Source organism: Nuphar pumila, chromosome 12, assembly GCF_984573655.1.
Source record: "Nuphar pumila chromosome 12, dmNupPumi1.hap1.1, whole genome shotgun sequence".
Classification (NCBI taxonomy): Eukaryota; Viridiplantae; Streptophyta; class Magnoliopsida; order Nymphaeales; family Nymphaeaceae; genus Nuphar; species Nuphar pumila.
In genome coordinates, this window is record NC_143260.1 from 4,906,039 (window position 1) to 4,931,729 (window position 25,691).

The 25,691-nt window shown below is 37.1% G+C and overlaps 1 protein-coding gene across 2 annotated transcripts; it reads right to left on the reverse strand.

The window, feature by feature from the left end:
• Positions 1-18,821: 18,821 nt before the first annotated feature.
• Positions 18,822-24,273, reverse strand: LOC149819744 (uncharacterized). 2 transcript variants are annotated; one of them, XM_089982551.1, is made up of 4 exons: positions 23,915-24,273; positions 23,124-23,222; positions 22,705-22,809; positions 18,822-19,587 (listed from the first exon to the last, which is right to left on the reverse strand). In XM_089982551.1, exons 1-4 carry the CDS (start codon positions 23,930-23,932, stop codon positions 18,829-18,831), a joined length of 981 nt encoding a protein of 326 aa, XP_089838677.1. In that variant the 5' UTR covers positions 23,933-24,273; the 3' UTR covers positions 18,822-18,828. The 2 variants fall into 2 exon arrangements, with proteins under 2 accessions (XP_089838677.1, XP_089838676.1); XM_089982550.1 differs by having other exon boundaries at positions 23,124-23,233; positions 23,915-24,267.
• Positions 24,274-25,691: the final 1,418 nt, after the last annotated feature.

A 25,691-nucleotide genomic window follows, 5' to 3' on the forward strand; every position in this document is an offset into this window, starting at 1 on the left:
GGGCCAATACCCCATAAATCATTTTGGTTCAAGCTCATGAGGGACTCATCTACATTTTGATATCATCTTGAAGAACAATTATTTTCTCCCCAAGTTTTGATAGTACCAATTATTAAAATTTGCTGTTGGGCTCGACTGTTCTCCATATTTGAGCTCTGGGAGTCCTTTGGTTGATTTCCTGTCTTCTGTTTCTCATTTATTTATTATCGCAATTTATTGTGACAAAATTATTTGCATAGATGTAAGATTTGTAAATATTATGTTAGAAAAGAAAGAGTGATTTTTCTTGTAATTTTTTTTCTCTTGAATTTTAGAGGTTGACTTGTGAATGATTTTGATATAATGATAACAACAACAACAAGGGTGACGCATAATGACAGCTTTGCATGGTGGGATGGATGCAATAAGATAAGAATAACATGTAAGCATTGACGTGATCAATCCAACAATATCTTGGACAAAAAAAAAAAAAAGAGGGGAAGAAAACGATGTGTAGGGACGGGACCATGCAGAGTGATTTTGAGAAAAAATTTCCAAGCAAAATGACACCTCACATGTCATGTGTGTGATGGGGTTTGCATTGTGGAATGTTGTTAGGTCTAAAAATAATGTTGGAATTCAAGTAGGGACACAAAACATATGCATTGGCCTCCAGAGGAGACTTCCGAGGCGTGGACTTGGGGTTAAGACTGAGGTTAAATCTTCACGTTGTGTTTGAATAAGGATGTGAAAGTTGGGTGGAATTTTAAGAGAAATCAGAGTATGGAATGTTGGTTTCAATTCTCACATTAGGACGTGTTTGAAACACTTTAGGGTGCGTTTGAATGCCTCAAACATCATATCAGAGGATATGAGCTGGTGCGGGGCATGCTGATACAGCATGGGCTCATGCCAAGCTCTAGGGGGTGTTTGCATGTCAAGGAATGGGGTGCCGAGGCACCCTCTCTTCCATGGATTCCACTGTCACGAAAATGAAATCGGACCCCCAACGGGAACCGTTTATGCGGAAAACCCACCTGCAGCATGTAAAATGGTATGCCCATCGAGGGTTTTCTGCAGAAAACAATTCACTTTTCATGACACACAAATGCGCCCCTAAGGGCATTCAAACGTCCGTATTTTTTTGTTTAATGACAAGGAACCCTCACCAAGAACTGGGTTACTTAATGGGTCTGCCATCCTACAAAAAATGCCCAATTTTATATCAGGGGTTTAAAATCCCTTATATAAAGAGGACGGTCAAGAGATCCACTCTTTTCCGTCATCAAACCAGGAAAACCTACATGGCAGTGGGTTTGATCCAGTGCCTTCATCTCAACACACTCGCAACCTGTGTCACAATGACACCTTATTTTGGTGGAGTGTACCTGATGACAAGAGTAGGCACGGACACTGACACGTACTGTCCAAATGTTAATAATTTTGGTTTCTTTGACTTGTGCCAAACAACAAAAAGGGGATGAAGGTATTCATGATTCTCACAAACCACTCACTCCCAATTGCTTCTGACACTTTAAAATTGTTGGAATACCTATGATTATACCAAACATGAGACTTCGGATCCTATGGGGGCAAGAAAGGCAATTTGCTCTCTCTATCTAAAAGGGAAATTAATGTGATTGCATGTGATGAGGTGCATTGGATGAGACAGGTTTGGAACTTCAATCTCGTAATTTTAGTGGTGCATATTTATGACATTTTGTGTGGATCTTATGCTTTGTGGAAAAATTATCGAGTTCTATAGCAAGTATATTCAAGTTGGTATTGGATCTAGTGAGTATCAATGGTATGTAAGAAAATGAGTGCAATCACAAGTAATTCTCTTGTTCTTATCTCATCCCTATGGAAAGAAATGGAAATTTGACATGTATATCCCTTTCTTTTAGTTGGTCCATGCGTTATATTCAAGACTGAGGCTTGCATATGATATAATCAGTGGCGTAGCTAGGATTCATGTGAGGGTGGGGGTGGGGGTGGTGTAGAAAAAAAAATTGGTGTGATAGTCGGGGGTTTGGGGCAGCGCCCCCGAAATTTTTTTTTTGAGATAAAATAAAAAAATGGCTGCAATTATTAATAAAAATCTATTTCATATGGACAAATCAAACTATTTGCTCTATTTGCTGCAGTCTGGGCTGGGCTGGGCTAAAAAATGGATAAAAATCTATTTCATATGGAATCCACCCACCATCCTGTGACATCTCCACACGAATAATCTACTACTCCCTTCTAGGTGGGAGAACCTTATTAACAAGCAAGTTTCTTGCGAAAGACTTCTTGTGCACAGAAATATGGAGTTGCCGTCGGGAGGTTAGAAACAGTCTTTAAGACAAGACAGTATAAAACCAGAGAATGTGAGGAGTCAATTGACCATCAACGGCACATAAACAACAAATGTTGGAGTCACCCACTTAATGTGTGCATTACCCACATTAATGACTCCCATAAAAGTAACCCTATCGGATAAGCCCAATGAATTTGGAAGAGAACATTTACTTAATTGTTACCTGAATTAATGCTATAAAAGGAGGTGTTCATGAGATGCCTCTTTGCAAACAAATAAAAGCATATCATACATGATTTCCATTGTTGGGATTGGATCCTGCTCATCATCGTTGAAGGTGTTTGCGCTCATTGAAGAGCTGCGATCGACCGAGGAGTCAAATATCTCAGAGTCACCGATTCAGGTTCACCTACCGACTGTTTGCAGATCGATATAGCCGCTCCAGGTATGTCATCACCCTTCTCTTGCGCAGGCCCCAACATTGGGTTATGGGACCACATTACGCTATGCCTGTATTTTTTCTCCATTGCTTTTTTCCAATAGAACCATTGTCTGAACGGTGATGCCCCGCTTCTCGACCTCAACCGGGTCAGTTTCTTAAAGAAGGGAGGTGCAGACACCGTATTTAGGATTCAGACGGGCATCCCCTATAAGTTTCAGGAAAGTTAGGTGTTGTGCCAACTGTTTCCTGAAATGCCCAAATAAAAAAGGGTAAGGGTTTTGCCTGCACCGGACGCTGGCAGTCGACACCAGGTCACCGTGGGCCGACATGGTGTCGCCAGTAGATGGCAACTGTCATCGTGGGGCGACAGAGTAAAAAACAAAAAAACTCGCATAAGGATCAATTTTTATTTGTGGCCATCGGGCTGCAGGGTGAGTAGCCGTCATCGGGGTTGTCGCGGTTCAACGCCAATGTCTTTCGCCAGTCTTCAGAAAGGGTTTTAAAACTCCCCTTTTTTTCCATTCTTTGTTTCATCTGCCGTGGGGCAGTAGGGTTTTCTCGTTGACGTCTGCAAGATGTCGTGGGTGCATCGTCGAGAAGAGGTGGCCTTCGTCGGCCGATTCACTGGTATCGTGGTCCGTCCGGCGTCAAAAGAAAAAACAAACTCTTAACAAGCTCATTTCACACTGTGTGCAAGAAGCGGATACGATGAAGCAAGAGAAGACTAAAAGTGTTCATCTGACAATAACCTCTAAGAACATGTTTAAGAAAAAGAAAAGGACTAAGAAAGCTACAGTTGACCCTCATTGTTTCTTTTGCAAATGGGAGAGTCACATGAAGAAAGATTGTACCAAGTATCATGCCTGGCGTGAGAAGAAAGGCACACTCTTTACTTTGGTTTGTTTTGAAGTTAATTTTACTTTTGTGCCCGAACATACTTAGTGGATAGATTCTGATACTACCACTCACATAAGTGTGTCTATGCAGGGTTGCCTAAGCTGTCAACCGCCAATTGATGCTGAAAGATTCATCTATGTGGGCGATGACAAAACAAATGAAGTCAAGACAATATGGATATTTAGGTTATCATTAAAGATTAAAAATTATTTAGATTTAAAAAAACATTTATTGTGTCGTCTTTCAGGCGGAATTTGATTTTTATTTTCATTTTGGATAAATGCAGTTATTCTTGTTTATTTAGAAATAATGAATTTAAATTATTTCTTAATTCAAATCTTATTAGGACAGGTTCTTTATCTATAGTTGATAACCTTTATTTGCTTGATATTATTGCCTCATTTAATTAAAATCTTGCAATTAAGTTCTCATGGTACAAAATGAAAATTAACAAATGAGAATTCTGTTTTGTTATGGCATAAGCGCTTATGTTACATTTCTAAATAAAGAATTGAAAGTCTTGTATCAAATGAGATTCTTGATTTCCTTGATTTCACTAACTTTCAGGTTTGTGTTGAATGTATAAAAAGAAAACAAACAAACATAAGGAAATTAGGTGTCGAAAGGAGAACAGACGTCCTATAACTAATCCATACAGATATTTGTGGACCCTTCCCTACAACTTCTTAGAATAGTAAATAATATTTTATTACATTCATAAACGACTATTCTCGTTATGGGTATCCATATTTGATTCATGAAAAGTCTCAGTCCCTTAATGTGTTCAAATCGTATAAGATCGAAGTTGAAAACCAACTTAGCAAATGAATTAAGGCCGTCAGATCTGACCATGGTGGTGAGTACTATAACAAATATGATGGATCAGGAGAACAACGTCCAGGGCCTTTTGCTAAATTCCTAGAAGAATGTCAGATCATCTCTCAATATACCATGTCAAGCACCCCTAGCATGAATAATGTTACTGAAAGACAAAACATGACTCTTAATGATAAGGTAAGGAGTATGATTTCTCATTCTACCTTACCAGAGTCCCTCTGGAGAGAAACATTAAAAACTATAGCCTATGTTTTGAATATGGTACCCTCTAAAGCAATAACCAAGACCCCATATGAATTATGGATAGGCCAAAAGCTTAGTATGAAATATTTTCATATTTGAAGATGTCCAGTTGAGGCTAGGGCCTATACGCCATATAAAAAGAAATTGGATTCCAGAACGGTTAGCTGCTATTTTGATGAGTATTCTGAAAGGTCCAGGGGCTATAAGTTTTATGACCCTGCGAATAAGTCTTTTTTTGAAACGAGAAACACTTATTTCTTTGAGGGTGCTGAGTTTGGAGAGAGTGATAAAGTAAAAGACATTGCTTTTAAAGGAGTCTCTTTCTCTTTCTACAGTTGTGGATGACAATGATCATATTTTTATTCCTGACATTGTTCTCACAAATTCGGATCAAAGTAATGCCTTAAATCTCCCTATCCAAAATCAAGCTTTTACTCCTAGAGTTCAAACTCAACAACCTCAAGAAACATTTCAAGAACCAGTGTCATTAAGAAAATTCACTAGAGAAAGAAGAAGGGTAATTTCAGATGATTATATTGTCTTTCTACAAGAACATAAGGGTGATACTGGTGTAACGCCCCAAATATTTAGCTTTAAAATTTTGGAATAATTTTTTTTTCTAAACAACAACGGAAAAACTTTATTAAATCCTTAGTCAAATTATTTGAGCGAGTTACAAGTAATAGCACAGACTCAAGGCATTTAAGTAAAATAAATTCTTGCATTGAAATACTACAAGTTATCATTTACAACTTGAAGAATTATTACAAGTCAAAAATCCTCAAGACATCCGAAGAAGATATGGTCACATGGCACTGTCCGCAGCAACGACCGCAATTGCTCGTCATACTGTTTTCCTGAAAATATTAATTCAGAAGAAGTCAGACTATCACGTTTGAGTAAGAAGCATAATATCCATATGAATGTGCATTGTGTCATGTGTACAAGTATATGTGCAACATGTTTAGATAAAACTAATAACCATTTAACAATTGATAAATGTACAAATCACTAAAATCAAGTATTTCATGATATATTCCATCAACATCAAAGCACGATCCATCATGTGCATAAACCATATTCATATAAGTAATAACAACTTTGGAACTAATGTGGATGTACACCTAACTTAACTAAAGCATTTCATGTAAAGTGTGCATAAAGCACAAACGCCAATGTTCAACACATCGTTCATAAGTTATCATAATTTTTATATAAAGGAAAACTGATTTGAATCATGCCCTACAGGAGTCACAGCTTACTCCAACAATTTCAACATCAAGCAGTATGCAACTACTTGAAGATTTTTCTTAATGCACTAACTTTATGTTTCATCTTGTTAATTATCCTGTGGGTATGCACAGACATTCGACATTGTAGCAGACCGAGACCAAACAAGGGTTTATTATTTTATAACCCGTATGACTAGCCATACGAATATCCAAAGGGGACGGTTCACGACCGAGAGAGTACTCCCCAATGGCTAGAACAAGAATTAGGACGCACCCTGTACTTCTGCAGAAGACTTAGATCTACCACCTAGGACACATTGGTAGTCCTGACCCCCTAACTACGTGGATTGGGGACCGGGTGAGACGCCTAGCTCTCATGAAAACAAGAATGTCCTCGAAGCTTGTACCACCTACCCTCTCCAAGGTAGACCATGGGTCCGGTAACATACACCATCTTCTAGGTGTACCTAGAGCTCTGAAAAACCAGTAACATATACCGTTGTCAGGTGTACCCAATATCCCGGAAAACCAGTAACATATACCATCTTTCAGATATACCCAGAATCCCGCATTAAGGTTATGTGTCAATATATTATATTTTTTGTTTGTTTCTTTGTGCTAGTCATTGCACCATAAGGGATTTCTAAAATCCCAACCCACACTCGGGGTGATCTCAGTGAATGCACATTACCCATCGAATGCCCAATAGGCACCAACCAAAATTTCTCAAAATTTTGGCTCAACTCTGAGCCGAGTACTTAATTATACTTTCACCATCTTACGGTTTTATTTCTGAGCTCAGGTGTACGTTTCGTACCCCACTGATCATGCACTCATAAGGCATGTCTCAAGTATAACTTTTCATAAGTGCTCGTATGATACTATAATGGTCTCGCAAGACCGCAAGCTCAGGCTTAGGCCTTCACATGATCATGACATGATGAATGCTCTTTATTAGGCGAATATTTGCATAACAAGCATATATCAATCGGCACAGGACATGTCATAACATATACATAAAATCATAATTCAATTATATGCAATTCACTTAGCATCTTATGTGCCCATTTGACACCACAAAGATTTGTCATGCTCAGTTTCAATTTGTATTATCGTGCCTTCGTAGTATTTCTCAATTGTGCAATTATAACAAAATATGTATTTACCAACAAGTCACATACAAAACCATAGGCAATGTGACTACCTCATTGTTATCTTGTTCAATCCTCAATACATACATTTTTCTTCATAAACAGATAATAAAGCAATTCATCATACTATTTAATCATGAACACTATGGTGACTTTGCCATGACTAATGTAGGTGGACCATGAAGAGTTTTGACCAACTCATGGCATGTATACTATAGTGAATTGCCAATGCAATACAAATGTATGTACAAAGTGAATTTCCTTCTTTCTTTATTTTCCAGACATAACTACCGTAGGAGATTTAGATACACGGGTGTAGCACAATCACAAATGGAGTGACAATCTATTATCATAACAAGTTTGGATTTGTCGATGTATGACACATGTTAATGCGATGACTGCTTTATGCCTCCAATAGATTTGCATATGTTGGAGTATGACATTTACGAATGAAATTTACAAAATTTCAAGAGTAATTGAGTTGTATATGGCAAGCGTAGCACTACCTTTAAGCATTAGATGATTGTAGTACTGTAAACAAATAATGGTGCCTATATGATGAAGATGTTTGGAAATGACCTAGCAATGTATCCAAGTACGAACACGACCGATATATGTTGAGTGCAGGGTTTACGCTAACCGCACACTACGCAATTGAGGTGCTACTCAAGAGGTAATTAAGGGCTATTTAACTCCGTTCAAATCAATATTTGAAAATAACAAATCAGCAATCAAATACCCTACCAAATCAAGTTACAAACGATATATTCATATCATTAGAGCATTTCACCGAACAGTTGGTGAGCACTCTCCAAGCAACGCACGAACATTGTGTGGGTTGTCTGGGCACAACACAAAAATTGTGAAACAATATTCTTTCCCAAACATCAACATATATCTATCTGTTTAACTCGAGAAATATTCATATTCATATATATTTCAGAATTCATGTTAAAATCAAATGAAATGGAACCCATTTGATGCCCGAATAACTTATTGTCCAAACAGAATTTTCATAGATTCAGATAGAATACAATATCACATGAACTAGATCATGTTCTACTCAAATTCAACAGTTTTGATCAAGCACAAAAATCAACATGTAGACAAATTTTATTTGGCGTCAAATCAGATTTAGACATAGTTTAAGAAATACAAAACGTCTTTGCACACAATACAGAAATATGCGACATTTTAACACGTGAAATCCATATCCAATGGGCGATGAATAATTAGATCTCTAGCACATATAAGCTTAAGCAAATGACATGGTTATCAACAATATCAATAGAAGAGGACCAAAAGTTTGGAACCAAGTGTGATTCACAGGGCCGTTGGGATGTTCCACCAGACACTTGGTAGGAGTCCCTCAACTTGCCTAGAAACTGCACTTTGAGTGGTGTTACATCACATGAAAAACTCGTGAATCAAACATGTCCTAATCAACAATTACATCTAAATAATCATCCAAATAAAGCTAATTGAAAATTTCAGTTTTAACCTATCGAACAATTGATAAACAACAAATTGCATCAATAGTGGGCTTTCACATTCATGACAGTTCATTATCGTCCAACATGCACATGGAATCAACTTCAAAGTAGGAGAGAATATACGCAACCAGAACAGGGGAGATATTGACAACTACAGTCGGGTTGGAATGAACCTACATTTCAAAGTTCTAAACCAATTTATGTAATCAAAGGCACTGTTTACAATGATTTGATTATACTACGCTAGAAATTTATACCCTACTAATTTGAGTACGCATAAAATTATCAAACCCTACCAGACTGTCAATTGATCACCATCGATCTTGCTGATGCGTGTTTACTATTGGGTCATTAGCTTTTCCATGTGAATCACTATTTGGTTCGTGCAATTTAGGTATAAACAATGAGATCCAGTGAACCAATAGGTTATGGGCTTATGTATGCCGACTATTCTTGTAAACTGCTAGGTGATAAAACAACAAAAACAAAACATTGACAGACTTTGAGCTAAGTGACTATACTTTTTTGTGTTTCCAATGACCACAACGTTGGTTTATACTACCAAGACATTACTACAGCGTGCCATCTTGATCTGATCAGCAACTTGAGTTGTTATAATTGCTGTAGCCGTGCAACACAAACTATGTAGAAATTCTTTGATGCTCATGTGGAGGATCACAACTCATAATCATGGTCTCAAACCTACTCACATGAATCAATATATATATATATATATATATATATATATATATATATATATATATATATATATATATATATATATATATATATTCCAGCACATACATGTGCTTCATAACACAATGCACAAATACACAAAGATTTTCCCTTACATCGTTGAAGATCGAATCCGAAGTTTTGCGAGAGGGCTTCCTCTTGCTCCACACGTCTCCTTTCGTTGTTTGGTTCAGCATCAATAAGAAGCGTAGATAGAAAGATGGTGATGGCAATGGCTGGAATGGGGAAAACATGTAAGAGGGATGAAGGAAGAAGATCACACAGTTGAGAGGGGAAAAGTGAGAGAGAAAGGGAAAGAGTCTCCATGAAACCCGTTTTTTTGTAAACCTCTCTCTGTTTTCATTTTTTTTTTGTAACCCCCACCTCCACTTTTCCCGATTTTGAAAACATGGAAAAGTGGATCTTTCCAAAGGGGAAAATAGTTGGGTTCCCTCTTTTGGAAACTGCCCAGCCGTCCCCTTTGATGGTTCAGTGTTTCCTCATTTAAACCTTCTTAAATGAGGAGGTTTCCAAATCATTTTGAATTTCAAAAGGCACGATTTTTTTTTAAGTCGTTTTTAGCGAAAAGGCTTCCTGGCGCACAAGGGATTCGAACTGGGGTCCTCTTCCGTAAGGGGTAGCGAGCCCCACCAATGTGCCATACACAATTTCATTGCATATCTTTGCAACAAAATTTTATTTAACCACTTATAGACGTGTGGTGGATTTTTCAAAAAATGACGTCTTAGGTATTTATTTCTTTTTGTCTTAGTAACCGACCTCCTTAATTGAGGTCTTGAAACTCCCCACCCAAATTTTGAAATTTGGGTGGCTCATTATTTTCTTTGTTTTGAGACCTCCCTCATTAAGGTTTTCTTAATGGAGGAGTTATTACACAAATTTGAATTTTAAAAAAAAAACTGTCTTTAATAAAAGATAACGGCGCACAGAGGGATTTGAACATGGGTTCTCTTCCCTAAGGGGTAACGAGCCCCATCAGTGCGCCACTTCCTATTTCGTTGCATACTTTTGCAATCGTAATCCTTTTATCCTCTTTTGACGCAATTTACAAAATAGCGGTTTTTAACAAAATTTCTGGCGTACACCGGGATTCGACTCACGTTCTGTTTATGCTGAGGCAACCAACCATACCAGTGCGCCAACTCTTACTTGGTTTCACTTCTTTGCGACTAAAACTACTTCAATGATGAGCGATGTTCGAAATCACGTAAGTAAGACGTACAAAGTGGCATGAGCACTGTTTATGAGGAATCAAGTCCCGAGAATTATAAATCAAAGTCATAATACATATGACTAGTAAATCCCCGAATTTGGGACCCAAACAAGAAAAAAAACTTGTTATTTTATGTGAATTACTGAAAAGCGTATATCAATTGGATATGGTCATAACAAAAGCAATATTCACAAGAGATGAAACTTTAGAAAAGTGCTTTGCGAATTTAGTTGAAATTGAAAATCTAAAACTGAATTTTAAGTGGGTTTTGACTCCATCTGAGATCCGAATTCATATATTTTATTTGAATCCAAATACTGGATCCGTTTGATTCATTTGGATCGACTCTACATCCCTTTATCATATCCATTTTCAAGAATTATAATATTTATTTATTTTGATCATTGTCAAAATTTTGCGGGTTTTACATCTGGCCTAATGAAAGATTATCAAATCAACCTCCATCAAGCCACACAAAGTTCTAACTCTCAAAAGCGGATTGAAGCAATGCACAAGGAGATTAAATCCATGAGTGACAATGACGTGTGGGATCTTATCCCATTACCTGAAGGTGTGAAATCCATTGGTTGCAAATAGATATTTAAAACCAAAAGGGATTCAAAGGGTAATGTGAAAAGATATAAAGCCCGTCTTGTTGCAAAATGATTTACTCAAAGGAAAGGCATTGACTACATAGAGACTTTCTCTCCGATTTTCATGAAAGACTCTTTTAGGATTATGATGGCAGTTGTGGCTCATTATGACTTAGAGCTACACCAGATGGATGTTAAAACTGCATTCTTTAATGGGAACATTGATGAGACAATATATATGGTCCAACCAGAATATTTTATCTCAAGCAATGCCAAGAAGATGTTTTGCAAACTAAAGAAATCCATCTATGGACTTAAGCAAGCTTCCCGACAATGGTATCATAAATTTCATTAAGTTGTCCTCTCATTTGGTTTTGAGATGAATGTGGTTGATGAATGCATATACCATAAGTTCAGTGGGAGTAAATTTATTTTTCTAGTTTTGTATGTGGATGACATATTGTTTGCCAGTAATGATATAGACATATTGCATGAAACCAAGAGATTTCTGACAAAAAAATTTGAAATAAAAAATCTTGGAAATGCCTCTTTTGTATTAGGGATCCAGATACATAAAAAAGAACTATATCAAAAGGATTCTGAAAAGGTATAGCATGAAGGATTGCAAACTAGGAGATACTCTTGTTGCTAAAGGAGACAAGTTTAGTCTCGCTCAGTGCCCCAAACATTAGTCTGAAATTAAGGCTATAGAACAGATTCTCTATGCATATGCTATGGGGAGTCTTATGTATGTTCAGGTATGTACGCGTCCAGATTTAGCATACATTGTTAGGTTGCTAGAAAGATATCTTAGTAACTCAGGTATGGATCATTGAAAAACAGCCAAACGGGTTATTCGGTATTTGCAAAGAACAAAAAGTTACATGTTCACATACAGGAAGTCAAATCAATTAGAGATCATTAGCTATTCTGATTATGACTTTGCGGGATGCCAAGACAGTCGCAGATCCACATCAGGCTATATTTTTCTATTGACCGGGGGAGCTATTTCTTAGGGGAGTGCTAAGCATACACTCATTGCTTCTTCCACCATGGTAGCAGAATTCGTGGCTTGTTATGAGACATCCAACCATAGGATATGGCTACGTAATTTTGTCACAGAGCTGCGAATTTTGGATAATGTTGAAAGACTGTTGAAGTTATTTTATGACAATAATTCAGCAGTGCTATATTCCAATAACAACAGAAGCTCGTCGAAGTCAATGCATATTAACATTAAGTTCCTTGTTGTTAAAGAAAGAGTGCAGAATGGTTAGTTATTGATAGAACATATTGGCACAAACTCTATAATTGCGGATCCGCTTACCAAAGGTTTGCCACCCAAGGTCTTTCATGAGCATACTGCTCATATGGGTGTTTTATTATTTTATGATATGCTGGTTTAGTAAGAGTTTGTATTTGGATGTTCTATGATATAATAAAGTTCTCTAGTATAAAGCTAAAGTTTCAGTTTCATTCTATACTCATTATGTTGTGATCTCATTAAAGTTTTCTAAAAAACCAGTTGAAAATAAGCATGTTTGATCACATTACATGTAATTTCCATGCTTCACATCCATACTTGATCCATGTCATTTGGTTATGTCAATATACATGATCATTGATGGGTCCAATTACGTTATTTGTAATAAAGACCGCCTTGGTTCTAAATTGACATAATCAATGGACCAGATTAGTAGAAATATCAATTGATAAGACAATATTTTTGAGCTTATAAAATTACAATGTGTGATTATAAGGTTACGTATGTGGCCCAAGTGAGAGATTGCTATAAAATCGTGTGGGCCTACATACGTTGAACCACACATTGTAAGGTTGTCTTAGGTTTGGGTTCAGTTCATGTGATTTAATCAGGATGGGCTCTGTGGTATCTCATATGGTATGTTACACTATGTGGAGAGACCTGCCATGTCTACAACTCTATAATGGGTTGAGTTGGAAAAGGACTTTTAAATATATTAGGTTATGGTCCCCAAACCTTATATATAGATCATACTTCTGCAAACTCCCCATTGTCAGAAAGAGATTAAGTCCCTCTCATCAGGCTTAGAGAAAGTAAAAGGGTCAGATATACAGGTTCTAGAAGATCATACTCGTAAATGATCAATCAGAACACTGAATTCAGGTATCGCTTCCGCTTTTGGTTTTATTCTGTTTTTTGATTTCAACGGTTTAGGGAGAGCATGTATTCGATCCTGCTTTAGTTTTCGATGAATTTTGAATCCTACAGTTCCTCCGTTGAGCGGCTGGCCAAGCCCAATTACAAAGTTGGGCCAAACCTGGCACCACTGCCTCCACACCCGATGATGCCCGCCTCCCTCTCCATGTTGACCAATCTCACGGCAGGCCATGACGCCCATACTTCAAACGGAAGCACGCTGCCATGCAGCCTATACTTTATAACTTTTTAAAAATGACACTGCTTAACCTGTCATTGTTTGATTAAACACTATTAGATACGGTAAATTACAATTGTGCTCTTTGATCTTTCGATACAATAAAACAAAGGAAATTTTTTATTTAGGATCCAACTTTTTACCCTTAATCTCGAAAATAGGCCTCACTTTTCTGGAATTCCTGATATGATCCACATGTGATATATTTTTTAATTACTCTTGATTATCCTTTGAACTTTAAAAATATTCATTCATCCCCACAAGGACAGCATCTGATTGAGGCAACTCATGAAAGTCGCCAAGTTGAAGGGCTCCCACGAGTTCAAAACCTACAAGGGACATCTCTTGCCTCAAGGTCGGAGCTGGGTGTACTCTTTAGGCTCTGTTTGGGAGCTGGTGTGGGAAGTAGAGATGAGGATTTCAGAGATCCTCTGATCTGCTGATTGTTTTGTAGTAGTTGAGAGGGAAGAAGATTTAGGAAGGGAGGTCGGAGCGGGGTTGGGACAAGCAAAGCGTTGTTTTTGGCGGATCCGAGATACTGTAAACACTCCCATCTCCATTATTTCTTCATCTCAACTCCAGCTCCCAAACAGAGCTTTAAGACAAGGTGGATCTCAATAATTTTTACCAACTAGGCGGGCAAAAAAAAAAAGAGTAAATGTTCTAAAGGTTTGATTATGAAGGTTATCATTGTAGATCGACTTATAATTAATCCTGAGTTAGGTTCCAAGAGAGAGAGAGAGAGAGGTCAATTGGAGTAAAAGAACATTCCTCATAGTTTTGGTGTTGGGTCTTTTTGCATAACAAAGGAAATTAAGAACACCATTCCCATGTGATCCTCCTATCTTAAAACAAAACCATTACTTGATATTTTATATCTTTTTGTGAAACTTCTTTGATGGTCAAGGAACTAAACCGAAAGACCAACTTTGATGGAATGAGGCAGTTCAAAGGCCTTTTTCAAGTTAACCAACATATTGGGCCCATACCAAATATTTTAAATAATTGTGTCATTTTCTTACGAAATAAATTGAATATATGATATACCAAAGTTTAAAACCTTAGCTCATATGGGCTCCGTGTTTTTGGCTAGGGATGATCGTGGTTTATCATTTAACATGTGACGAGCATAGCTCGAAACCTACAAGCGGTCTCTTGCACAAGGTCAAAGCTGGATGTACTCGGTTGTCAGGAGAGACCTCAAAGGTTTCATCAATTTTAGGGCTGCCAAAGTAATATAGGTGTTGGGGGAGGTTTTCCTTTGGCCTAAAAAAAAGAAAAGAAAAAAGTATAAATCCTTATGAAATGTTCGCCTTATTTTCTCACGTTTGCGTGCCACTAGTGAGAAACGTGGTAAATGAGAATCTTACATTTAATTTTGTAGTAAGCAATGACACGTACGGTGAAAGCACTGCCGTGTAGAATCTTATAATCCATGCACTTTAATAGTTTTGACCATTTAAACGCACTTATCATGCATGGTTCATTTACAAAGGAACTTGTTTAAATCAACAATCTTAATCTTATTATAAGTTTAAAGAAGAAAAGATGAATTATTCCACCAAAAAATGAACTATCAAAATATAAGTTTTCACATCTAAATTGGCATACGAATGGTTTTTTGTTTTAGTATTTGAAATGGGGAAATGAGAATGTGCGAACTACCAAACATGTGAACTATATTTAGCACTTTTTTCACAAATATGTTCGGCAAGGGTCATTTGCTAAGAATTGACAGATCACATTTTTTTATTAAGAAGTAAATTTTTATGGTTTCAAATTTTGTAAAAGTTTTAAGCTGTTGATTTTCATATCCTATAAAAACCTACCTGAGTTTGTTTTACGTTGTTAGGATAGCGACCTTAAGTAGGGCAGGCAAAGTCAGCACATCTAAGCCTCTGATCCTGGGGATGGTCTCACTGTGTAAATATCAAAAACAAAAATCCTATAAAAACCTACTCATGCATCGGAGTTAGATGATGCAGAAGCCTATTACTACAAAATCAAGTATGTAGAAGACACTTGTACATTCAATTTTACTCATTGAAACAATATATCGCACCATGTACACACACGAACAAATAAGATAGCACACGAAAAAGATGACTTTTTTCAAACTGCCGAAGTTCATTTTTTGATGGCGTCTTTGAAATCTGATGCTCAGCATCGGTTTGCATGAGCTTGCACCTAATCAAGTTCTTCTCTCTCTAGGTAGTGCACGTTACCTTGTGTTGGGACTTTGCAGGTTCAAAACCCATTGGTATAGTTAGGGGTCGGCCTAACCCCAGCTTGCCTTTCAAAAAAAAAAAAGCTCTCTCTCTCTCTCTCTCTCTCTCTCTCTCTCTCTCTCTTCCTCTCTCTCTCTCTATATATATATATATAAGAGAGGGAGAGAGAGAGACTAAAGAAGATCAACATTACCACTCATTAAGATCACCAAAATGTTGAACCCATGAACCGAACAATGGGCCCTTGTACGTTGTTTGGCTTTGGAATGGCTATCCCACCAACCAGCCAACTAACAACTGACCATTAATGGGGGTCAGTGTGGGTCAAAACGCAGAGCAGACACGCCCATTGTATTAAATACCAAGATTGAATAAAATTTGGCTTAAAGAGGATAACAACAAGCGTCCAAAAGTAAAAGGTTCCCCCCCTTCACTTAGCCAACCCCCCACCTTAAAGAAACTGTCTGTTTGAGGGCTTGACCAACAAACCGTGCCAACCATGACTTTTCTTCCCAAGGAAGACTCTCTCTGTAAATTGGCTATTGCTATGACTACCGCGTGCGGTACGAGGTGGTTGTAAAGACATCAGATCAAACCCCATTGGTGCACAAGTGTGTCCGTAGCTTTCAAAGGTGGGCCATGTAAGGCAAGGTGGTCATAGGCGTCACTGGGGTTTTGCATCTCCGGGAGGCCGGTCCATTAAGTGGCCTAGTTCTCGGCCACGCCAACAAAAAGGAATTGGCTATTGCTATGGTAGATGGGCTCACATTTGCTCTGCCATACTACATAGTGGGCTGATAAGGATGGGCTCATGTGCATGGTGACAAGTATAGACGATATTTTTGAAAATATTATTTCACCTGATCAAAATATCGTGATATTTTAAAAATATTGTGATCTTTTTTAAAAACATAGCGATCTTATCATTTATACTGCAATATCATAGTTTTGTCATAAACTCATAATGTATCTGTTAAAATTAAATGTATACCAATACCCAATAAAGGTATTTTTGTCTTTTATATCTAAAACAGTCTACTATTACTGAAATGTAACTTTCAAGGGTAGCCAGTTTGGTGAGCCAATATAAACCACTTGGGCTGTAGCTGGGATGAACCCATCAAGAATTTGGCGCAACCCTATAGTCTGTGTGCCACTGCCAAAGTCCAACTTTAACGGCTTTAAAGATAAATTGTCCTTGTCATCAGCCTAGACTCTTTGATCAAGTGCCCCTTCTAAATTAGTCATGACCCAAGTAGTTAGTATATATATATATATATATATATATATATATATATATATATATATATATATATATATACATTTGTACGTGCAAACGACTTAGCAAATGGGGCGGAACCTCTTGTTTGGGTTTGTTCTCACATCTAGCACTATAGATAGATACGATCTACAGGTTTTGTTTAGTGGGAACCGGCCTTTGGATAGCTGAAATTCTACCTGTATACAGTTTTTTTCAGTGATCCAAAATCAATGGCTATGAAGGCATTGATTTTTCTTAATTTATAAAAAACATGTTGTTTTGTTGAAAAAAAAATGATCCAAAAGTAGATTCATGCTAAATCAAGCATGTTGAAAACATCAATGAGATTGGATTGTGTCAAAATAAATCACATCGTGAGGAAACTAGATTGTAGGTACAATAGTTTGTACCAAACATATATATATATATATATAGCTAATATTTGGTGTTATTGATGGCACGGAATTATATGGAATTATTGAGCTGAAAATCAAAGGTTCTAGAAATTTTTTTTGTAAATTAAATCTTATAGATGTGATCTACAATGTCTGTTTGTTCTCACATCTAACACTATAGATACTATCTAGAGGTTTTGTTTAGTGGGAACCGGCCTTTGGATCGCTGAAATCCTACCTACATACATGTTTTTTCAGTGATCCAAAATCAATGGTTATGAAGCATTGATTTTTCTCAATTTATAAAAACATTTTTGTTGTTGAAAAAAACATGATCCAAAAGTCGATTCATGCTAAATTGAGCGTGTTGAACACATCTATGAGGTTGGATTGTGTCAAAATAAATCATATCGTGAGGAAGGAAACTAGATTGTAGGTACAATAGTTTGTACAAAATATAAATAAATAAATATATATAGCTAATTTTTGGTGTTATCGAAGGCACCAAATTATATGGAATTATTGAGCTGAAAATCATAGGTTTTAGATTTTTTTTTAATTAAATCTTATGGATGTGATCTACAATGTCTGTTTAGTGCTAAATGAGTTTTGAATCATGTGATTGTAACACATAAACAGGTTTTTTAAGTGCTTCAAAAATTAGTGGTCCACAATGCACTAAAATTTCATAACTCACAAAATCATATTTTTGGATCAAAATAACATGATCAAAGGTTTGATCCTTCACAAAGGAACCTTCCTGAACACATCTAAATGGTCAGATTGAGTAGATAAAGCTCGAACCTATGATTTTCAGCTCAATAGTCACATATAATTTGGTGTCTTAAATAACACCAAATATTAACCCATATAAATATAAAGAGAGAGAGACCATAATTGGACTCTATCTCATACATTGGTCCCATATTTTTTCTCAGAGCCTGTGATGCCCTGGATGAACGGCCAAAAACATAGATAAATCATGGTATATCTGGGATGCCGTTTATTGCATGGATGAATGGCATCAGGGTGATCCGTCAGAGGTCGCTCTGACCTGATACACACTCTTTTTCATATGGGGGCGAGCGGGTGGTACATTTTGTATGGCTCAACAGCATTTGTGTTTTTCATCATATGAGTTGATATTAGACTAAACTCTGCTGAGTCTCAATATTGACTTGATTAAGTCGGCCGAGTTTTATCATGGACTTGACTGAATCAGCTGAATATCAGTGACTCATCTGAGTCAGTCCAGTCACGAATCAAGATAGACTCATGCATTCAAACGCCCCCTAATAAATGAAATACTCAAAAGCGCCCACGCCAAAGGCCTGGTTTGGAAGCAAGCATGTAATAAGGAGAAACAAAGTTACAAAGAAGAGTTAAGGCTCAAATTGAGTCAAGCCATTCATCAAAATCATCTAATGATACTAATGATGCATTTCCAATCTCACCACATTTTTTTTCATTGCTCACAATAGATGCTGCTGCTTCTAAAAGCATTCCCCTATCCAATCCATCAGTGACAGTGTCTCTAGACTTCATGAGAGGCATCTGATTAGATTCTTTGTAGGCTAATCCTGAAAATGACCCACCAACTGTGGAAGTAGAGGAAGCCAGGGATTCTCTTGAAGAGGAAGAGACAGATAGTCCAATTAACCTTGTTGCTACATTGGTCTTTCCCTCGATGTCAAATGAATCTAAGAGCTTGGTCTTACCAAATGAATCAAGCAGCATATCAAGCTCTGCCTCTGCTGCAGCTGCCTCAAATATGTTTGTTGCTAGATTTTCGATTGATTCTGATGTATTGTCTTGCTCTCTCTTTGATTTTGAAGTAGCATCTTTCGAGGGCAATATGTTTTCAAGTTGGTCTGACTGACCCAGATAAGAAACTTTGGTTGGCTTTTGGGGGATGCTTTTCCCTTGAGTAATCTCATATTTTACATCATATATATTCTGGCTTATGCCATCATCTCCTTGAGTGTCACTGCTTGAAATTGGCGTGTCATCAGTTTTATGCAGATTGGTATCCTCAGAGCAAGCCATATTAACTGCTAATGACTGCCGCTCACGTTCAGATTTACTAGCATGAGAAATTTTAACATTTTCAGAGCCCTCATTAATGGGTTGTTTGGAGCCGCTAGCACACTGTCAACAGAAAATTGGTGTGTCAGAAAATACATCCAACAATTATACTATCCAAAGTTACAGGTACATATATTTCATAGAATTTTATTGACAAAATAACAACAATGATGATGGATAGAACAAGGCATATAAAAAACATGATACATAAAAGCTGAGGCAGTGAAGGTTGAACGATCTGACACAGTACCAGCCACCACTTGCTCAAAGAAAGCAAAAGAATAATCAACATCATCTATGAAATGCCCATGCACATTTATAGATATTTCTTGGAGCACATTTTAGTGTACCAACTTAGCACTCAACTCAGCCAGCTAGTCATTTTCCACTCTCACAAAAGATGGAATGAAAACCACTCATGCAATACTGGATTTTTTGTGAAGTAATTGAAATAATAATGCACAAACTTTCACAAATTTTTCGCCTTAACCCTCTATCAAGATGGCAAGAGGCTAAATCAGTGACACCTAGAGAACACGCATACATATACGAGTGCATGCATGTGAGTGTGCATCAGTGTGTGCATGTGTGTGTGTGTGTCAAAAAAGGCATTCACATACTTTTCCCTTTCAGCATTGAATTTGATAAATTAAATGTCTTAAATATGGACATAATTTCATTTTAATGTGTTGCCATACCATGTTTTCAAGGAGTCAAAAATGGCAGTGCAGGATATCAATGAAGATCCAAGGTAGGCAAAACCTGAGCTTCAGTCTGGATTTCTAAGATTCAAGCTGGTGCAAAAGGCTTGTCAGCATTGAGAAAACACTAATCTAGCCAGGTAAGACAGTGGTAAGATGGTTGCTGTGGAATGCACATGCATGTGAGAAGGAGGTTCAAGAAGAAGATTTGATTTGCTAGAACTCACGCAGGGTCTAGACTCTAACCTCTTAAGTTGGAAACCAAACAGATCCATTTGAGCAGTCCAACTATCGTTTGGTTTGGAACAAAACATAAATTAGGAAGCATCAAGTGGAAAAGGTAGCAAGGACAAATGATCATATTCAAATTTTTCTGATAAATTAGTAAACAACACATTATAGTTAGCGAAAATAAAAATCCACACAGTATCTCTGTGGCCTCATCTATTTGGCTTCCCTGACATGTTTTCATTAACTTTTATAATATCCGTTTCTATGTGATTTTTTATATGTTGAACTTTTGCTAAGACGTACCCTCTCCAATAAAGGAAAGCATATGATTTTGCTTGTTTCAATAATCTAATTGAACCAGTGTTGACTAAATTGCATGCACCTTTTGCATTGGTTTCTAACTTTCCATCTTGCCTCATGTCGTATGATAAGTACATACTGATTTGAGCATGTTCACAGACATCCATCCTGAGCATTTCAAATTCTTTAAATTCACATGGCTTAAATAGTCACCACACACAAAAATTCCATAAATTTTTTCATGAGGATGAAAACCACTTATAGAATGAGATAGAACTTGTGAGAATTATCATTACATGCATCCAATTCAGGATTTTCTTTTGGAGGTATTCACTTGATAGAATTAAGCCTTGGAACCGTGTGTGTGTGTGTGTGTGTGTGTGTGTGTGTGTGTGTGTGCGTGTGTGTGTGTGTGTGTGTGTGCGTGTGCGTGTGTGTGTGTGTGTGTGTGTTTGTAGGGTTAATACTTGCTGCAATCGATCGTACCTGACATTGACTTAGCAAAGCCCTTATTTTTTGTCGTAAATCTAACCTCATAGATATGATCTACATGCTCCACTTAGTAGAAATAAGATCACCAGAATCCGATGTGTACAGGTTTTTCAGGCGATACAAAAGTCAATGGCTATAAATGCATCAAATTTCCTTGACTCATCAAAACATGTTTTTTCATAAAAAAAGTACAATCCAAGGGTCAATTCTCACTAAATAGACCATGCTAAATACATCTAAAAGGTTAGTTTGTGTTAAAATGACTTGCATTGCATCATGAGATTTCAGCTAGATTGTAGGTACAATTAATTGTAGCAAGTTTATATAAATATATATGGGGAAAATATTGACTACCCTCGAGTGTACCATAACTCTAGTAGACACCAGCCTGTCCTTCACATTTTCTTAGTTTTTTCAGCAATCAAGCCTAACTGACCTAATTTATATGGTTTTTTTAGTCAAAAACATGTTTTAGATTGACCGATCCTGTTGTATAAGCGAATTTTCTAAGGGCTAAAAAATTCAAAGGTTTATAATGCCTCAAATTTTCAAATTTAAGAAAATCATAGTTTTACGTTGAATCCACCCAATCCAAAGTGCATTTTCTAGTAAATGAACCATGCTGAACACATTTGTGGGGTCGAATTTGTCAAATAAATCTCACCCCTATGAGATTCAGCTAGAGAGTATTGTATAGGGTACTTTGGGATGGGTCAACAGAGTTTCAGACACAAATCAACCCATTGTATCCATTTAATGATCCAATGAATGTGTACTTAACACTCGAAATTAAATGAAGCCCAATGTTAACTATATGTTTTTTTATTATGAATTGTTAGTTACATTTCTTTAACATGTTTTAGATCTTTAGTTCGTATTCACCCTCTACAACTTCATGTGTAAAGCATTTCATAAAATATAGTATAGTTGTGCATTTTTTTTATGTTTATATATATAGAGGGAGATAGAGAGTAGGTGGTAGCTGCCTACCGCCAGCCTACCACAACCGAACGGGCACTTTTGGGTTGTTTTCGTAAATCTGACCCTGCAGATGTGTTTGGCATCGTCGATTTGCTTGGAAACAATACTTGGATCATGTTTTTTCAATTAAAAACTTGTTTTTTTAAGCCTTGAATATTTATGAAAATTCTAGACCAGCAATTGTTAAATCTTATAAAAACCTACCTGCATGTCGGAATCAGACGATCCAAGAGTCGATTCCTATAAAATCAAGTATGAAAACATGAAAAAAAAACCTTCAGAAGCCCAGCTACCACTTTTCCCATATATATATATATATATATATATATATATATATATATATATATATATATATATATATAGAGAGAGAGAGAGAGAGAGAGAGAGAGAGAGAGAGAGAGAGAGTTCTCATATTTTAAGGTGCCTGCAGTGATGACCAAAAACGAGTTTACTAAAATGTAATTAAACACCATACCATGCTTGCAGGCAATATATCATCCTCAATAAAGAGCCTCTTCGAGGGTTCTAATTTAGCAAGTTCTGCAGCGAGAAGATGAAGGTCCAGGGAAAAGAAAGATGCCTACATCAAACCAAAAGGAAAACTGTTAACATATAACAGACAAAAGTTAATCCTGTACTCATGTTGCAGCTGAATATAAGGCGGATGAAGACAATTAGATGATTCTTGGATCTCTTCTTCAGAGTAACACTAATCTAAAAGTATGCATTCCCATCTAAAAAAAGCAGAAAAAAATAGATAAATCTTTGAACAAATGCAAGCACATGGTATTCAAAACATCTGCAGACACTGTTCCAGCAATATATAATGATATTGAAAACATCAAGTATCAAGTGATCCAACACTATCAATGACAGAACAAAGGAAATGATTACCTCATAGTCTAATGCAGAACTGTCATCCACATGAAAATTGTCGTCTGCACCCTGTGATAAGAATCCCTTTCCCCTGGCAGAAAGCATAGAACTCACTCCCTGAGAAAAATCTAAAAAGCAATTTCTTGTTAATTTTATGTACTAGGATCAGAACCCTTTTCTTTTTGTCCTTACCAAGGACAGAAAACATATGTCTACAGAACAGTTTTACCTCAACGTTGGAGAATCACACAGCATACGCACGTACAATTAGGGCAGGACAAAATATGGAAAGATACAAAACACATAAGAAACACCGTTTGTCTTACAAGGTAGTGCATGCCCACATAGTTTATGCAATTACTCCTACACCATACAGCCAAATGCAATGGAGAATTTCAAGAATCATAACCAAGTTATAACCAACACATTGCATTTTGCAACCATCTCAAGTAACATAATGGCTGCTTGGGAAGAAACTAAAGGAAAACCAAAATTCCTCCCCAGAACATAGAAAGATAAAATGGCAGTTTTCAAAGGCAGGAAGAAGCTCATGAAATTCAAGACAAAACCGTTTATTGAAGACAACAGAAATTATCAAAAGAACATTTTCCTTCACTACCCATCATGATTCCAGAAATGGGTTCATTTCAACTTAGTGTCCACTAATCTTCAAAACTAAAAGACCAACAAACTAAACAAAAGTTACAACTCCAAACCAAAAACAAAAGATACAAAACAGAAGAACCCATCTCAAAAGAATTGCACAAAAAGAAAAAAAAAACGCATCCAAAAGCAGAAATCAAGCCAACCTTGAAGCAGGACTTCATGAAAAGAGGGCACACCGCGAGACTGAGATTGGGCCTCAGAGATCAAATACGAATAGTCAGCACCTTTACTTTTGGGCACCACGATTTCTTGCTTGGGAAGTTGGGAAGATGGGTTTTCTGAACCAGATTCACCCAACTCTTCTTCTTCCTCATAGCGGTCCCAATTGGAAGGAAGGTTTTGGTGGGTGTGGATATTTTGAGTTGGGTATCGGTTTTTTTGGGGCCTCTTGTTGGTGGGCTTGTTGGTTTCAGGCCTTCGACCACCACGTTGGTGTTGGTGGTGGTGAGAACCACCTTTTGATTTGCTGGAGGTCTTCACATCCATCCTCCCCAAAACTTGCAATGCTTTGTGGCAGAGAGCGAAGATGGTGTTTGTAAGAGAGAGACCCAGTTTGGGTGCAAATCGATTCGGGTTCAAACAGTTTGGATCTAACTAGTCGGATTCTTATTCCGTCAGATCTCCAACCCAAAACCAACCGATTGACATCCCTTGTATTGACTCTGGATTAGGATGACAATGGTTCGGATTCAGGTTTGATATCTGACATAATCCAAATTCGTGTAATCAGATTCATTAGGTACAAATGATATCCGGTTAATAATCACATTCAGTATAAAGTAATCTGAGTACACGTAAAAGATGCATCCTATTAACTATTGATACTAGTTGGATCTGGATTTCAGTATTAGCTGTTTCTATTTGAATTCAAAATAGACTCCGAATTTGATTAGGTTGGATTCAATCATGCTTAAATCTGAATCAGATCTGACCCATTTACGTTCATAATTATATGGTCTTAAGACGTGTTCCTGACTAGTTTCAATTATATGGATAAGGTTTCATTTATAATTTGGATCTGATGGTATTGATTCTGTGCTACAGACTGATCTTATAAGGGTGGGATCCTGCCTGATCTGAATTCGAGTCTGAATCTGAATGAAATCTGATAATGTAGAATTAAATTGAGTGCGAAATCTATATCATGATACTGGATCCGGTAAAAGAAGACTGAAATCAAGGCTTTTATATGTAAAACGTGCAAATGGATCAGATTAAATCTGAATTTGGACATAGATCCAACATAAAACGCCATTCCAGATTTAAAAACATTTGAGTGTGTAACTATGAATCCAATCTGAATACCATTTTCTGTTTTGGATAATAATGTGAATACCGTTTTGTATCTTAATTACTTTGATGATCCGTATCTGAAAATAAAGTGTTGGATTCAGATCGAAGGTCCAACCAAACCCAACCCGTTTGCACACCCTACAATAACGAGACTTTCAATTACATGGTCTGGACTAGTTTCAGTTATGTGGATAGGGTTGCTGATCTAATTTGCATCAGGCCTTGTGAGTTGTGACTTGATAATCAGAATCTAATCTGATCCATCTGAACAAGATCCGTCCCCGTATGTGCTAGGGTTTACAGGCCTACATCACACATACCGCTTTTGCCATAGGCTTTGCTTTGTAGTATACTAGGTCTAGCGGAGTTTTTGTTTTTTGGATTTATAACCCGAAAAAACCATACCCGATACAAAGAGTTGGTCGTGCTCACCCTGCCATATGTTGTGGCAGCAGCATAAAACTTTGAGGCTAGGAACCCCTGCCCGGGGCCTATGCTATGAGTTGGCTTGTTCAAAGAGGTGACACCCTTGAGAATTGAACCTTGACTGTCTATCTAGCAGAGGAGGCAAGGTTTTATCCCTTGCTCTCATTAGTGTACGGAGCTAATGTCCATTTGAACCCGCCA